The sequence below is a fragment of the Canis lupus genome, chromosome 33 (genome assembly GCF_048164855.1).
Source record: "Canis lupus baileyi chromosome 33, mCanLup2.hap1, whole genome shotgun sequence".
NCBI lineage: Eukaryota > Metazoa > Chordata > Mammalia > Carnivora > Canidae > Canis > Canis lupus.
The window spans coordinates 6,128,039-6,145,084 of record NC_132870.1 but is presented as its reverse complement, the minus strand read 5'-3'; the positions used below and the strand labels follow the sequence as shown (position 1 = coordinate 6,145,084).

Genomic DNA, 17,046 nt, shown 5'->3' with positions numbered 1-17,046 from the left:
AGGAGCGGGAGTCCCTCCTCCCAGGCTCTGGAGCCTTTTCCTTCCCGGGAGGGCGGGCTGGCGGCAGCCCTGGTTCCGGTCTCGGTTCGCGCCCGGGAGGGGGAAGCGGGGTACTGGGGGCGCCCCCGGCCCGCCTCCCCCGCGCTGTCGGGCCCGGCGGAGTCGCGGGCGTGGCCTTGGCCGCGCGCGGCTCGGGGCTGCGGGGTCGTTGGCCCTCCCGCACCCCCTCGCGGGGCCCTTCCCCGGCCGCGGTCGTGGTGACAGTCGGCGGGACCCCCGGCGCGCTCGCCCCGCCCCCGGCCCCCCGCCCCCGCCCCGCCCCGGGGCCCCGCCTCGCCCGCCCGAGGGCTGAGCGCGAGCCGGGCGGCCGCTCGGGCGCTGCGGGAGGGCCCCGCCTCCGCGCTGGTCTATGGCAAAGTTTCTGGCCGAGCTGCTGGGCTGCGCGCTGCCGAGCAAGGGCGCCTCTGCGGTGTTGGAGGTAGGTGGAGGGCGTGTCCCCGCGGCCGCGAGCCCCGAGCGCCGCCCTGGGGTCCCCGGTGAGCGCGAGGGTGCGCGGGCTCACCTGCCCGCCTGGCGCCTCCGTCCGGCCCGCGCGGGGCGAGGGGGGCGGGGAGCAGACCCCAAGCCCGGGACCTCGGCGAGCCCGGTGTTGCCTTCCGTAGTTGACAGGTCGACAGGCGAGCACGTTTTTTTTTTTTTCTTTTTTTTTTGTCAATCTGGACTGACTTTTGCGAGTTGCTCTTTACCTGAAATGCCAGGAATGTCTGAGGATGAGCAGTATCCTCTCACCCCTCTCTGCTGCTGCATTTCCCACCCTCGCCCCCTTTTAATCTTGGGGTGCTGGTGGGGGGAAGTTAACAGTAAAGATCTTTAGGTCAGAAGGCTTCTTCCCTCCCCCCGACCTCCAGCACACTGCAAACTCCGCGAAGTTAACTCATTTCTTGGGTGGGTGAGGTACGCTGGGGAGGAGAAGGGTTAACGTGGGATTTGCCAAATCAGGTGAACACATGGCAGCTCTGAAGGCAGGGACATCTAATTGCTCACACCTGCCCGAGGTGGCAGTGGTGCTGCTGTAAGCATCTCTGCAGGGCATCACTTCTGGGAAGGCTGGCTGGCTTGTCCTGCGGAGGGGAACCGTGGAAACCCATACTGGCTGCTCAGGAGGGAGCTCCACACTGTGCACAGGCACCCCCTTCCCCTTAGGCCTGCAGCGGGAACAGTATGTCCTTTGTCTCTATCTACCCAGCAGAGCAGAGGCCACAGCTGTGACGGCCAGGTTAACCAGCGCTGTGTGCTCGGCGGGCGCTCCTTGCGGAGTCCCAGGGCCTGACGACCCTTCCTGCCAGCCTCAGGGCTACTGGAGGAGCCACCTCAGCCCTCTCTGCAGTTTCCGGACCGGCCAGGGAAAGCAGAATTTGGGGTCTTCTCTCATGGGTGTGAGAGCTGGTCCTTCAGCAAGGCAGATCTTCAGGCTGCACACTCACATGCTTCCCTGGCTGCAGTGAATCTCTTCTCCCCTTTGGCACTGTCGGTGTTCGTACCCTCTGAGGTCCTGTGGTCACATTGCTTTGATTTTAGAGCTCCAGTTGCCCAACGCGGAACGTCTGTTGTGTGACAAATCGGTTTTTAAGCAGGGAGATCTCAATAGTAAGTGATCAAGAGCAGCTGGGAAAACAGGAGCAGACTGGGAGAAACCAGACTGAAATGCCTGCCTGGGTGCTTGGTGGCCTGAAATCTAAAAAAAAAAAATCATGAAAAGTCTGAAAAAGTAAAGTTTTCCAGGTCTGCAGCTAAAATCAGCTGTCTCCTTTGGCATGTTACATCTCTGCCCACCTCCTTCTCTGTGATGTAAATGTTTGGTAGCATTTGGGGGTCATTTCAGAGAGGTGAGATGCTCCTTTAAAATTGCTTTTCTCTCTGACTTTGTCTTCATTGTATTTGGATTTTCATTTTAACTAACTTATTTTTTAAAAGATTTTATTTTTAAGTAATCCCTATACCCAACATGAGGTTCAAACTCATACCCAGAAGATCAAGAGTCGCATGTTCCACCAACGGAGCCAACCAGCCAGGCTCCCCTGGATTTTTTTTTTTTTTTAAGATTTTAATTTATTTATTCATGAGAGACAAAGAAGGAAAGAGGCAGAGACATAGGCGGAGGGAGAATCAGGCTCCAAGCAGGGAGCCCGATGTGGGACTCCATACCTAGGGTCCAGGATCACACCCTGGGCTGAAGGCAGACTCTTAACCGCTGAGCCACCCAGGCGTCCCCTCCCCTGGATTTTTGTTTTTAAGTTGTCGACCCACAACAATTTTGTTGTATGTACTGTCTTTTGGTTGTATATTCCGGTCTGTTTGGTCTTCCAGCCAATGGATGCCCCACCTTGATTTCTTAGAATTATTGGCTCTCAATCATTGCTTGGAGGGCAGCTTAAAAAGTAGTCAGAGACTTACTTAGACAATTAAGAAAATGAGTAGCTGTTTTGTCTTTGAAGAGCTTCTGGGAAAGGCAATTCCCTCAGTCCTCGATAACTCCATATATCTTGCTTTGTGTTCTTTTCTACCCAAATGGGGGCGGGAGCTACGATAATCTCTGCTTTCTCCTTTCTACAGATGATTGATTTATTGTTGACTTGAATCACCCCATCAGGTATCGCTTTTAATCAGTGTTGCTGGAAGAGTTAAGAGATCATGCCATCCCTACCTATAGGGGAAAATCTGCCCAAAGAGATGAATAACTGAGTCAGGAATGTGTTTTGAGGTTGCTTTCTTCTCAGGCAACACATTCTTATTCATAAATGAGCTCTCTATATTTGGGAGGGAAAGAAATGTGTAAGAAAGATATTCTTAAACCTTTCTAAATATTCATTTCCTAAAAGTGAAAGTGATAGGACATGAGAAATTTTAGGCAGCCTTTCATTTCCACCAAATGCTCTAATTCTAACTTTGGAGGCTACCTTTAGTTGCAGGGAGATCAAGAGAAGAGATGGATGTTTTCATAATGAATGGCCTTTAGTCTCATTTTGGTTAGGAGGAGGCCAACAATGTGGTTTCTTCCTATACCGGCCAGTTTGGTTTGCAAACAGATTTCTGCCTGCAAGAGTACTGAATCCCGACAGGACCCCTTGTGTGTTTGCTGTTGTGTGACAAGGGAGAACGGGTGACAGGTTATGGAGAACAAAGGGGCAGAAAGTCACTGGTGTTGGAAAACAGGTCCAGTGTGTACCTTGCTGTGTCATCTTCAGAGGCTAAGGACAGATGGTGTGCATTTGAAACACAGTGTCTTCATGATCATTTTGCTAATCTTCCCTTTACGTTGTCTTAGTATTTATGAACTAAGTCTTTGAGAGACAATTTTAAAATTTCAAGAAAAAATAAAAGGGTAATAAGTTTATCTCAGTCACGGTGGTGCCGGGAGCACTGGGCTAGATTTTTGAAATAATGTTTGTGCCTCACCAAGGCAGAGCTTCTGCGGAAAGAGTGGGCTTTCTGTATGTTCTGATGGCTATAGAGGTAGGACATTCTAAGAGTACAGTGGTGGTTTCAGACCTAGCAGGTCCTACTTACATGTGTCCCATATGCTTAGGTGAATGGATGTCTGGCCCTGATGTCCATTCCTGACCCTGTCAGCTTTGCCATATTATGAACCTGTCTCCCATCTCAGCCTCAGTGTCGCTTTGTATTGTGCCTTCCTGATAGTCAGTGATGGGGTCTGGTTTCAGAGCAGAAAAAAGCGGAGAATTATACAGTCAGAGGTGACTACTTTTTCTCCTACTGGGTCCCCTTCCCTCAGTCTGCAAACCTGCATTTTTAATGCTGCCATCCTTTGTTATCTAACCTGGAGGGGCACCTTTCAGGGGCCACATCCATTGAGCAGAACACATCTGGCCTTACAATAACTGTCATGATTGTCTACTCTGATAGGCATTGTTTTAAGGGCAGAGCATCTACAATCTCAGCTATCTTCCCGATAGGTTCATGATATAGGTATCAACAACCATGCTTTACAGACGAGAGAATCGAGGTTTACAGAGGTTAAGTAGTTTGGTTAAGGTCACTCTAGCGACATGTGTTAGAGTGAGGATCTCAAAGTTCATCTCCCTTCTTCAATTATGGTTACTTGGTATGTGGTGTTTTGTTTTTTGTTTTCTATCTCAGCTTTATTCCTAGCTATACTCTTTCTCTTTGGAAATAGGAAAGGTAAACACCTGCATTCTTTCGTTCTTTCCCCTTCATGGTGTTACTGTTGGGATGGTGTGAGCACCTTACTCCTGGAAATGTTCAATCAAAGGCTGATTGAACTCAGAGGAATTGTGAAGGGAAAGATTCAAGTTCAATCACCATGAACCTTGACGGATAGCTTCCACTTAGGAAGCATTTCCTGCGTGTTGTCCTGTTTTATTCCCCAATGACATTATGAGGTTAAGTTGTATTGTCATCTCTGTTTTGGAAGTGAGGGAGCCAGGGCTCAGGGTCATTACCGGAATTGTGCAAGGTTACTCCCTACTATGGATCGGATCTGAGAGGATTTACTTCCGATTCCATAGTGCTTGGCCAGCCAGCTGTGCTGACTTAGCTGATCTTTTCCTCGCCTCTGATTGCTGCCTCCTCCACTCGATCTTTTGGACCATTGCCCAAGTAATTTTCCTTAATAGCCCAACTCAACTCAGTGTCCATTTATATACCCCCAATTCTTTGGTGCTTTGCCTTTGCATGCAGATGCAGCAGGGAAAGCAGTTCCCCTTGACAGTGTGCTCACTACCTGAATTTCTTGTCCGGTCTTTCCTTCCTCTGACTATCCTCCTAGTACTCCGGCAACTTTGGTCTACGCCATTTCTCCATCATGTCCTCTTGCTGCTGAGCTGTTGCTCTGCCTGGAGTGTTCCCCCCCCACTCCCGCCCCCCAATTCATCTATTAAAGTTTCCTCTTTCTGCGAGGTTCAGCTCAGATCCCGCCTCTAGCCCCAGCCCCCTTGGACACAGCCAGGCCTCTACTGCAGGCCTACTGAATACTATCGGTGTGTTTCTATATGAGACCTAGGGCAACTTTCTCTTGTAACTTCTCTGTGCTTCAGTTTTCTGTCTTCAGTGGGGACGATAGCAGTGCGGAATGCAGAGTGGCTAGGGGTAAATGAGTTAATGCCTGGAAAGTGCTTAGAGTGGTGCCCAGAGCATGGTCATTGCTGAGGTCCTTGACTGCATTGTCTCTGACCTCTTCAGGCTCAAGAACTAAGTATTTTTTCTTTCTACAGCCCCCAGTAGAGTACTGTACACATCATTTTGCATCACATAAGCAACTGATGGATCAAACAGATCTTCCAACTCTGCAGGTTTATGATTTTCTTTGCTCTTAAACTATTTGTTGTTTTTCTGAAGTTTCGATTTAACCAGCAGTTATTTATTTGTGTGTTTTTATTTGCTAATCTGGCAACCCCATCTTACCTTTCTCCTCCTCCCCTCAGAACCCAGGCCCTAAAGTCCAATCCTACTCAACTGTAGAAGCTTGTCCCTATCTTTCCCTCATAACGGCCTCTATCTGACGGAGACCCTGTCCCAAGCCAAGGAAACTACCTATAGGGAATTGCAGTTGGGCAACCATCTGTCCCCATCACCTCACTAGTATGGAAATGCTGAAGTGAGCAAGTTTTCTTCTGCAAGTGTCAGATCTGAGAGTAAGAGAGGTGTTATCACTGGCATCCTATTTATTCATTCTTCGTGTGTTTGCCAGTTCACGCAATCATTCATTCAGCTTAACAATAACCTACAACCCTGGGACCAACTGCAATCATTCATTCATTTAACAAATGTTATTAAACCCTGGCTTTGTGTTAGGCACCCCATGGAAGCTTTGCTAAAAGACATTCAAACTATTTTAACTGTGACCCACAGTAAGAAATATATTTTACATTGCAATCCTGAATGCACACAGCTATTTATACCTATAACATTGAAATTAAGTTTCAAGAATAATACTTTTATTTATGACCGGGGAAGTACTTTGATCTTTGCAGTTCTGTTCTTTCCATTCCATTTCTTCCATTCTATTAAGAATTAAACAGGGGAAGACCCACTGAATTGATTTCATGAGTTGTGACTCATGATTTGAAAAGCACTGCTATATAGGATGGTAAGATTCAATTTTTACAGAACAATTTGTACTACCTCATTATCCCAGTACTGTGCTTAAGCATTATGACACTGTACATTAGGAAATTTTTGTGGTCTACCATGGGAAGCCAATCACCATGAATAACATTATGTTTTGGGAGAAAATATTTTCAGGATTTCAAACAACTAACTTACCAAATAACCTTTGATAAATATTCTGCCTCTAAATTGGGTAGAAGGTTTGGCATGTTACCTGAGCACATTTTATGATACGCCTTTTATTTAGAACACTACAGTTGGATCTCAATTTCTCTTGCTTTGCATCTACTAACAACAAATGTGCTCCATGGGCTGAATGACTCCCCAGGCTACATTTGTGGATCTTTCCAGTTTTATATTTTAATCGACCCCAACCCTTCTCTCTTGAAAGAATTTACACTTTCAAGCATTTTCCCCCTCTCTATCTGTGTGGTAAAGATCTTGATTTTGTCCATTACAATGAGCCCTTTTATTTAGATGAATCTTACATGCTGTCATCCACTTGGTCATTCTGATGGCCTTTAAGCATCTAAAGAATGAGCCAAGTTGTCAGGCTGTTTTGAAAGCAAATAATTTGGATGGACAAGGCTGTAGCTTCAGTGATTGGATGTTGGTGCCTGATCAGAAGGGAGAAGTTTACTTTGAGAATAATAGTTCCTTTTGCCACAGCTGGGCTTTCTCTGAGGGTCATTTGAATTTTAAGCTAATGGATACTGAGTTTGTCTTGTAAATTCAGAATTCAGTTTGTTTGAGAGCCAATTGGATTGCTCTATCACATCTGAGCCGTTGTATATACGCACAGGCAACTCTACTTACCTTTTGTGTTAGCTGCTTTTAAACTCTGCTTGTGGTCCTAAATGCATGCATTTCATTTATAGGAATATTTGGTCCCATTATGATTACATCTGTCTAATGGCTTCTTGCTGAGAAGTCATTACATGATTTTTTCCTTTTTTTGTATTTTGATAAGTAAAGGCTGGTGTTTCAAATCTGTCAAATGGCCAGTGCTGGCTGCATGTCACAAGGAGCAGGAAAAGAGCGTCACTCTTTGATTTATTTCCTTTTGCTTAGTTCTTTTCAATTTGTAATAGTATTCTTGTATATTATGAATTTCTTTTCTTCACAAGTCTTTGATAAATAGGTCTAGTAGTGACATTTATGTTTAAAGAGTTTTACCTACTTGGAGTTACCTATAGGAGTGGCCCATAAATAAAATGACAACTTTTATTTATCTGAATTTCATGATGAGTAATGACTGTGTTTTCTACCCTCAAAGAATCTTATTTAAAGATTTTTATTTATTTATTCATGAGAGACCCAGAGAGAGAAAGAGAGAGACAGAGACAGAGACACAGGCAGAGGGAGAAGCAGGCTCCACGTGAGGAGACTGATGTGGGACTCAATCAGGGATCCCGGTTCACGCCCTGAGCTGAAGGCAGGCACTCAACCGCTGAGCCACCCAGGTGTCCCTCTACCCTCAAAGAATCTTAAATGTATCCTAGGTCTATTCTATTTCCCTTTCAAACACATTTTCAAAATGAGGAGGACTCATCGTCCTCCTTTCTACCCATCTGGAACCCCCCCTTTCTCCTTTCCAACTCCATCATCAGCCACCTTTTTAACCTAGAGTAGCACTTTGGTGCCATTTTTGCATTCTTTCTTTTCTTTTTTCTTAACGAACAGTCTGTTAGTGACTCCTGCAGATTCTTTCTTGGACTTATACTTCTCTTTTTATTGCTACTAGTTTTTGTCCACTGATCTGACAAACATTTACTGAGTATGTACCATGACCAAGGAGCAGGGTCTGTAGGGGATTTGACAATAAGTAATAATTGGTTTGCTTCTTTCAAGTCACCCTCTTCTCCCCTTTCCTGAATATGCTGCTAGTGTACTACAATGCCTTTTCATTGTCACTTTCCCACACAAGAGTCTGTCTACATGACTTTCTGTTTCCAAAGGCTCAAGTCTATAAAAAATGCTTAGGTTATTTTAAAGATTTTCTCTTATATGTCTTACTCTGTCTTGTTTACTTTACTTCCTGCCATTAATTTTCTTCAGGGATCTTTTACAGGTCAAATGCAAGTGCTTGCCCCTGCGCCTTTGTTTTTTGCTACTTGCTTATCCTATCTTCATTCTTTCCTTTCTTCCTAACTAAACCCTACCTAATTTTCAGGGCCATAGTAAAGATCCAGCCATTCATGAAGGCTTCTCCAATTACAGGAAAGAGGCTAAGAATACACAGGCAGGAGAATCAGATATTTGACTTCCAATCCTGGCTCCTTCAATTCTTTGCTACATGACCTTAAATAAAATACTTCTTTGTATCCTGCTTTTATTTTCTATAAAATAGGAATAATAATAGTAGCTATCTCATTGAGTTGTTATGAAGATTAAATTAGATAATTCAAACAAAATACTAAGCATAGTGCTTGGCATGTAGTAATTGACAAATAATTTAATAGTGATGATGATGATGATGATGATGATAATGATTATATACTTTCACCTTGATCCCAGTACCCTGGGGTGTCCCTCTCCTCCGACTATCTTAGGACATTCCTTTCACTTTTCTGAATTCTCTACAATGCTGAGCACAACATAGGTGCTCAATCAGTGCTCATTAATTTTGAAAACATGCCATATGCTGTTTTAGCAAAATCTGGGAACCAAATTATTTCTGAATATATTTAATTGTATTTTATGGAAATGTGACAGCCACTGTCCTTTAGTGACTTGCCCCTTAATCTGTAGGATGTGTATTGATGCTAACTTGGATTAAAGTTGTACAAATGTTGATAATCTTACATACAATTCTGGCAAATGCAGTACTTGAAAAATGTGCTGATTATAAATGCCATTTAAATGAAATTCAACCATAGATTGCAATATAATTAAACACAGAGTATTTTTTATTTTTCAATTGGTTTGCAAACATGTATCCTCAAAATAAGTCAAGTGAAGCAAATTCATGCTATAAGTTAAGATTTTATTCATCAGACTTTTATGTTGCGTACTGCTGGTGTAGAATTCTGGCTGGAAGTCAGGTTAGATTATTCCAAAATTAATTTACTCCAAAGAATACTTACCCAGCGGGCTTTCTTATCCTATTTCTAGTGGGAAAGAGGGAGTAATGATGCCCTGCTTCTCTGGAAACTCCGTTGGATGGCCTGAAAGCTTGGAAATTTACTTTCAAGGAGATTATTTGAACTTGGCTGGAAGTCAAGTGAGGGAGCCTAGAGAGGCCCATGGGGCTGAAAGCTAGAGGGTAACAGGATTATGTATTGCAAAGAACCAACACCAGGAGTCTTAAGATCTGGTTTCTGGGATGGGCTCATTACCTCATGGGCTGAATGCTATTGGGGGTAAATCTCCTTACCTCTCTGAGTGTCCATTTTTATAGCTCTAAAATGAAAGTAGCAATATTCGATTTGCTTTACTCACAGAAATGATGTGAGGCTCCAGAATGGTAATAAATGTGAAAGCCCTTTATAAAATGTCAAGCATTATACAAATGTGAATTGTTATTACTGACACTGTAATGGAGAGCACAGAAACAAGGTGTATACTTGGCATCCCAGGCATGCAAGGATCTATTGGTGAATGGACTGTCAAGGATGGTGGGGATGGTTAGGAATAGAAATGCATCCGTTTAAATGGTAGAGAAGGAAATATGAAGCAGTCATAATTTACAACTAGAGCTTTAACCCCTGGGCAGTAAACTCTGGAATCTTCTTATACCTAGAAATTTACTTAATAAGGTACTTAATAAAGATGACACTTAAATGAGTTTATGAGTGAAATTCTATCAACATTGGTGGGGAAGGTGGGGCAGATATCAGTCGCAGGAGGCAAATTGCAAGGAGGAATTACTAGGCTATGAAGAGGGTCTGAGAGGCTAGGATTGTAGTTTGCAGAAACATATGGTGGCTGTTGTTTGTACTCTCTCCCCTTGCCCTCTCCCCTGAGTCTACTACCCTGGGTCAGAAGAAATAGCAGGATCCATAGCAGGATCATCATCTATTGTTTCAGAGAGTAGAACTCAGAGAAGGGAACCCCTTCAAAGCAAGGGGAGCACTGTTGACCTGAGCAGAGCAGAGCAATACTGGATAGTCTCCTGCAGGAGCAGTTCAGGCTCATGGGCAATCTGGAGTCAACAAGCTCTATGGTTGTCTGGACTGGTTCCAGAGCTCACATGATGTCATTTCACCTGGAGGACACCTACCAGTACCAAAGAAGGAGGGATCCTTGGAAGAGAATCTGATGTTCTCAGGGTGGAGGTGGGTTTATGTGGCCAGCAAAATTTGGGTATGTGATGATTTCCTTTGTAATCACATTTAGATACAGAATATTGGGCCATATCCTCCTTCTTAATCAATGTCCTTCTTTCCTATGCCATTCTTTTTTTTTTTTTTTTAAAGATTTTATTTATTTTTTCATGAGAGACACAGAAAGAGAGGCAAAGACATAGGTGGAGGGAGAAGCAGCCTCCCTGTAGGGAGCCTGCTGTGGGACTCGACCCCAGAACTCCGGGATCATGACCTAGGTGTCCCTTTCCTATTCCATTCTTGAATCAGTGTAGGCCTTTTGTGAAATCTAATGTCCCAGGCCTTTTTTTTTTTTTTTTTGGTCCAACAATCTATTCTTGATGTTCATTTTAGCCAAATTTCATATATGTTAAAATTTATTGTATGTCTGTTAGGAGAAAGAAGGGTGGTGTGGGAAAGCTCAGAAGCACATCCAGAGCTACACACAGTTCTTTACTTCTGGAATGGCCATGATGATTAAAACATATGATCAGTGGTTAAAATGAATCCAAAAATCTCATTGATTTTATTGGCTAACTATGCTCTAAAACCTCGACTGTGCCGTGTATGTATGTGAGACCAAGTGCATGGGACACTTTCCAGGGGTTCACAAATCAAACTTCCTTTTCTGTTTTTTTAAAAAAGATTTTATTTATTTATTCATGAAAGACACAGAGAGGGAAAGGCAGAGACGTAGGCAGAGGGAGAAGCAGGCTCCAGGCAGGGAGCCTGATGTGAGACTCAATCCTAAGACCACAGATCATGCCCTGAGCCAGGGGCAGGTGCTCAACCGCTGAGCCACTCAGGCATCCCCAAACTTCCTTTTCTTTTGAAAAGTTTCTCTGGAGGGTTTTATGCTGAGTGAAGTAAGTCAATTGGAGAAGGACAAACAGTGTATGTTCTCATTCATTTGGGGAATATAAATAATAGTGAAAGGGAATAGAGGGGAAGGGAGAGGAAATGGGTAGGAAATATCAGAAAGGGAGACAGAACATAAAGACTCCTAACTCTGGGAAACGAACTAGGGGTGGTGGAAGGGGAGGAGGGCGGGGGGGGGGGTGGGGGTGAGTGGGGGACGGGCACTGAGGGGGACACTTGACGGGATGAGCACTGGGTATTATTCTGTATGTTGGTAAATTGAACACCAATAAAAAATTATTTTATTAAAAAAAAAAAAAGAAAAGTTTCTCTTTTGCTTCCTTCCTCTCTTCCAGCTTAGGAAGGTCCTTTCTAAGAATCTCTGACATAGCTGTGTGTGATTTTCATTTTTTCCATCTCACTCTGCAAATAGAAACTGATTTCATTTTTTTCTCATGTATAAAGAAATTGTGCATCTGATTTCACAGGCCAGAAAGAAATGATTGGAAAGCATCCAGCCAGGCCCTGGGGAACCCCCTAAAATTATCCTCTACCTTATGGACTGTCCAGATTGTTTGTATGTGTGGCTAGGGAAGACGGGGGCAGGGAAGTGGGATTTGGGAAATAAAATTTTCTCATGCCCAGATGCTGTGAGTGAGTCAGATGGCTGGGTGAGTACTCTAATGCCTCCTGTGATTTTTAGGAGTTCATTTGCTTAGTGCCAGGTTTAGATGTCCAAGCAGCTGGGCGGACCCTCTGGGGTTCCTAGTTAATTCGGCTACCCCTATGCACGTTGTACGGACTTCCCTTATGTGTGAATACTTCCTAGATAAATAAAGGGGTTTCTGTAGGGTTGCATCTTTGTTTCAGAATTGCTGTGGGTTAGAGTGACTAAGAAATATACTCTCACTTAGCAGAGTTGACGGGTAATAGACAATAGTAACAGTTCTTTTGAATTTACCAAAACACCTTACATACATAATTTTATTAGAAATGGAAAAACAGTAGGGGATTATTTTACTCTATTTACAGATGGAGAAACTTGGGAACAGGGAATTAAGCAATACTAGCTTTGGAAAACAGCTTGGGTCTAAAATTGTCTAACCAACCTTGCACATAATAAAAATAATTTATCACCTTTTCTATGTATGACTTTCTTCTTCTTTTTTTTTTTTTTTAAAGATTATTTATTTATTTTGACAGAGAGAGGGAGAGGCAGAGACACAGGCAGAGGGAGAAGCAGGCTTCATGCACGGAGCCTGACGTGGGACTTGATCCCGGGTTTCCAGGATGAACCACCCGGGCTGCCCCTGACTTTCTTCTTCATAGAATTAAGAAGATAGCACTATAAAAATACCATCAGTTGAGGGGCATCTGAGGGGCTCAGTCAGTTAAGCATCTGCCTTTGGCTCAGGTCATGATCTCCGGGTTCTGGGATCCAGGTCCACAATGGGTTCCCTGCTCAGTGGGGAGTCTACTTCTCCCTCTCCTTCTGCACCCCCTCCTCATTTTTTCTCTCTCTCTCTCAAATAAACAAATAAATAAGTAAAATCTTAAAAAAAACACTACCAATTAAAATAATAATTATTAAATTCTTTGCAAAATCACAAAGTGGTACCAAAAAATGTAAGGTGTCTTAACCTCAAATACAGTTTGGAATAATGTAGAGTATGTCTAAATACCATAAAATATTATTTAAGTGAAAATTAGGGGCTTCTGGCTGGCTCAGTTGGTAGGGCATGGGACTCTTGATCTGAGGGTCATGTATTCAAGCCCCACATTGGGCATAGAGTTTACTCTAAAAAACAAAAAGATAAATGAAAGATAAATTCCATTGGTTAGTAAAGTTTCTTTCTATTTCTGGCCTTGAAAGTGAATATGATAACAAATGGGAGCAACTTTGATTATGAATTTTCAAAATCATTTTGAAGCCCTTCTTTGTCCTACAAAATTAGCATAAATCCTACCTGCCATTTCTAACTATCCCCATCTCCTCCTTTAAGTTCCTTATATCACCGGATGAAAAGTACCCAAGCCATGAACTATAAAGAATAATTAGATTTGTTTCTCTCAACAAACCATTCCTAAGGTACAGTGTGTTGGGGTGATTGCCCAGATTTTATCCTATGGGATCTCCTATCCTGCTGGCCGAAAGTGTCACCAGTAGAAGAGAATAATCAACAAATTTTATGGCACAGTGCTTTATAGATTTTGAAGCACTTTGGTTGAATCTTCTTAATGGTTCTTAAAGTATTATCATCCCCACTTGACAGACTTAGAAGCTGAGGTTCAGAGAGGTAAAGTGGATGCCCCCAGATAACCGTAGCCAGAGAACTTTGGAGCTAGGATTTCAGTTCTAGGTCTTCTGTTCCCAAGTTCCCCCACATTTTCTAGGGCAATCTAGCGTTAGCTGTGATGCCCTTACCAATGTGGGGGAGCAACCGAACCTCAAATCCATGATTCATCTCAATAGTGACTCCAGTGTGACTAAGGCAGAAGTTAGTGCTTCCCATTCCCTATATCTTTAGTGATATTAAAGACTGCCTTAAAAAAATGTTGGGGATCCCTGGGTGGCTCAGTGGTTTAGCACTTGTCTTTGGCCCAGGGCATGATCCTGGAGTCCTGGGATCGAGTCCCACATCGGGCTCCCTGCACGGAGCCTGCTTCTCCCTCTGCCTGTGTCTCTGCCTCTCTCTCTCTCTGTGTCTCTCATGAATAAATAAAATCTTAAAAAAAAATGTTGAGATACATTCAACATTATATTAGTTTCAGGTGTGCAATAAAGTAATTTGATATTTGCATATATTGTGAAATGGTTACCACAATAAATCTAGTTAATATCTGTCACCATACAGTTACAGAATATATTTTTCCTTGTGAGGAAAATTTGTAAGATTTACTCTTTTAGTAACTTTCAAGTGTGCATTGCAGCTATTAGCTATAATCACCACGCTGTGTACAGTACATCCTAGGATTTATTTATTTTGTAACTGGAAGTTTATACTTTTTGACCACCTTCTTCCATTCTCTCCACCCCCACCTCCCACCTCTGGCGATCACCAATCTGTTCTCTATATCTGTGAATCTATGAGCTGCTTTTTTTTTTTTCCCCACGCATAAGTGGGATGACATGGTATTTGCTTTCTCTATCTCTGACCTGTTTCACTTAGTATAGTGTCTTCAGGGTCCATCTGTGTTTTCACAAATAGCACAATTTCATCCTTTTTTATGGCTGAATGTACATCACATTGTCTTTGTCCATTTATATGACAGTGGACACTTGTTTCCATATTTTGGCTATTGTAAATCATGCTGCAGTGAACACAGGAGTGCAAATGTTTTTTGACTTAGTGTTTTTGTTTTCTTTGGATCAATACCCAAAAGTGGAATTGCTGCATCATGTGGTAGTTCTATTTTAAATATTTTGAGGAACCTCCATACTGTTTTCTATACTGGCTGCCCCTATCTCTTGTCTTTTTGATAATAGGCTGCCTTTTAATGATTATCTTCTAGAGTGTAAGCTAAATCTTCATTCTGTCATTCGTCGTTTATTATTTGTGTGACCATAGGCAAATTAATTAACTTCTCTAAGCTCAATGTCTTCATCTATAAAGTGAAGACAGTAATTGTTATTAGGGTTAAATGAGAAAATACTTATAAAGTGTTAAGTACTGTGCTTGAAACGTAATTGAATTAGATGTTACCTTTCTTCTTATTTTTCCACTTCAAAACATTTTAATGTCATTCCTCATGTATTAATTATTTGGAGGTGGGGTCAATTTTGAGTGGATATGTAATGGGTGTGGGGAAGGCTCCACTATAGAAAGCACCTGTAGTATACTTTGTGTCTGGCACACGTGAAAAGCAAATTAGATGCCACAGCACTAGTGATGATACAAAGATTGTTTTAATTTCTATTTTTTCTGGGTAAATAAACCAGTGTGTACTTTTCTTTCTGAAGTCTCTTGCCCATAACATACTGCACTATGCTGATTACTCATTGAATAAGTAATTATTTAATCCCGGTTATGTGTCCTGTATATTTGCTTGGTGCTGTAAGGATTACAAAAGGAACAAGACAGGGATGTCTGGGTGGCTCAGCGGTTGAGCATCTGCCTTTGGCTCAGGGCGTGATCCCGGGCCCCGGGGATTGAGTCTCGCATTGGGCTTCCTGTGAGGAGCTTGCTTCTCCCTCTGCCTATGTCTCTGCCTCTCTCTCTGTGTCTCTCATGAATAAATAAATAAAATATTAAAAAAAAAACCGAAAACAAAAGGAACAAGACATAGTCCCCCTCTATTTGAGGAGGCTTGATTTCTAAGCACAAAAATGAAGGACTATTCTGAACTGAATGTGTGGTGGAAAACCAGTATGCCTATTCTAGGGAAAGGATTTCACAGACTAACTCTTACCAGCATGCTTCCAAGTGCTGTGACAACCACTTAAAATATTTGTCAAAAGAAGTAGTCAATTTCAGAAGAAATTCTGCTTTTCCAGATTGATGCTATAAATAGATAGAATAAGTTATTTTTGTCTTATCACTTTTTAAGACCCAGCAATGATTAAAATGGTAAAAAGGTGGCATTATGTCTGAGGTCATATCAAAACCTTTTTGAAACTGTGTCTCATTCGATTTTTTTGATTTTGTCTTGTAGTGCCTTAGGCAAGTTACTTTCTGCATATGTAAAATGCTCTAAATAAAAATATCTCACTGGGCTGTTATGCAGATTATATGAGATATGATGTAAAAGCACTTAGCACAGCACCTGGTACATGGTAGCAAGTATCCAATTAGCAGTAGTTTTCTTTCTATATTGATGGCTATGCTCCTTGTCTTTTCTAAACTCGCAGTTTTAATGAAGTCCTCCTTTCGAAGCTCCTCCTCCTGTTATCCACTTTTATTCTCCTATCCTCTGGAGCACTTCAATACTGTGTGGAGATCAGCATGGCTTTACATGCATAGCCCATCAAAGAGTTAATAATGCTGTGCTCCAACCTTTCTAGTTTACTGGAGCTACTTAATCAGAGAAATCATTGTGGCTCTTTTCATGCAACTCATTGATGTCCAAAGCAACTAATTAGAGAGAGGGAGTATAGAAAATCAATCTTTACTAACATTGACATTTCTTCCAATTTAAGCAATTGGTTTGCTTACGTTCTTTGTGAAAACCTGTTGAGATCTAAAATTATCCCAGATGACTACATTAGAGAGTTTTAATAGGTTCTTAGTATTAGAATAAAGATTATTTGAACATTAAATACATAGTTAGAATTTGGAAGGAATCCAGCATATTGCATGAACCCACTAGACAAGTAGTTTATACTCATGACACCATTAAAGAAGTCTCCTGTCAAGTTGGGGGGCAGCATAATTCTTTGAGAATGTAGCCTAATTAGAGGGAAGAGGTTTGTGTTCGGTATTTCCCTTCCCACCTCTAGTTCTTGATCTTTCTCCACTCTGTACTCTGGGGAGCCAACTTGTATGAAATACATCTGCAGGTTTCTCTTGGCCTCAGCTGCTAATTGAGTTTGGCCAAGGGGGAGCATTGGTCAGAGACTGGAGGGAGTGGAGATTGTGAGGGCAAGGCATTTATTACCTCGACTCCCTGTTTGCAAGGTCACCTTGAGCTGGCTGTGTCCCTCTACTTAAGATCACAGCTCCTGTAAGGTGGTCCTCTCTAGCCTGTCTCCAGCTTCCCGCAAGTCTCCCTTCTCTTGCTACTTTGTGTGTATGGGGAG

General features: G+C 42.7%; 1 protein-coding gene across 16 annotated transcripts in view; it reads left to right on the top strand.

Moving 5' to 3' along the window:
- The first annotated feature begins 334 nt into the window (after nt 1–334).
- Nucleotides 335–17,046, top strand: part of RASGEF1B (RasGEF domain family member 1B) — a 545,064-nt gene continuing 528,352 nt past the window's right edge. For 3 of the 16 annotated variants that reach the window (XM_072809892.1, XM_072809882.1, XM_072809877.1), the window contains exon 1: nt 341–478. Coding sequence is in view for 2 of the 16 variants with exons in the window: in XM_072809891.1 (XP_072665992.1) it covers nt 410–478 (69 nt within the window). In the remaining 14 variants the exon portion in view is untranslated. Of the gene's footprint in view, nt 479–17,046 lie in introns of all 16 variants that reach the window. The other 13 variants (XM_072809888.1, XM_072809881.1, XM_072809878.1 and 10 more) reach the window with 11 other exon arrangements.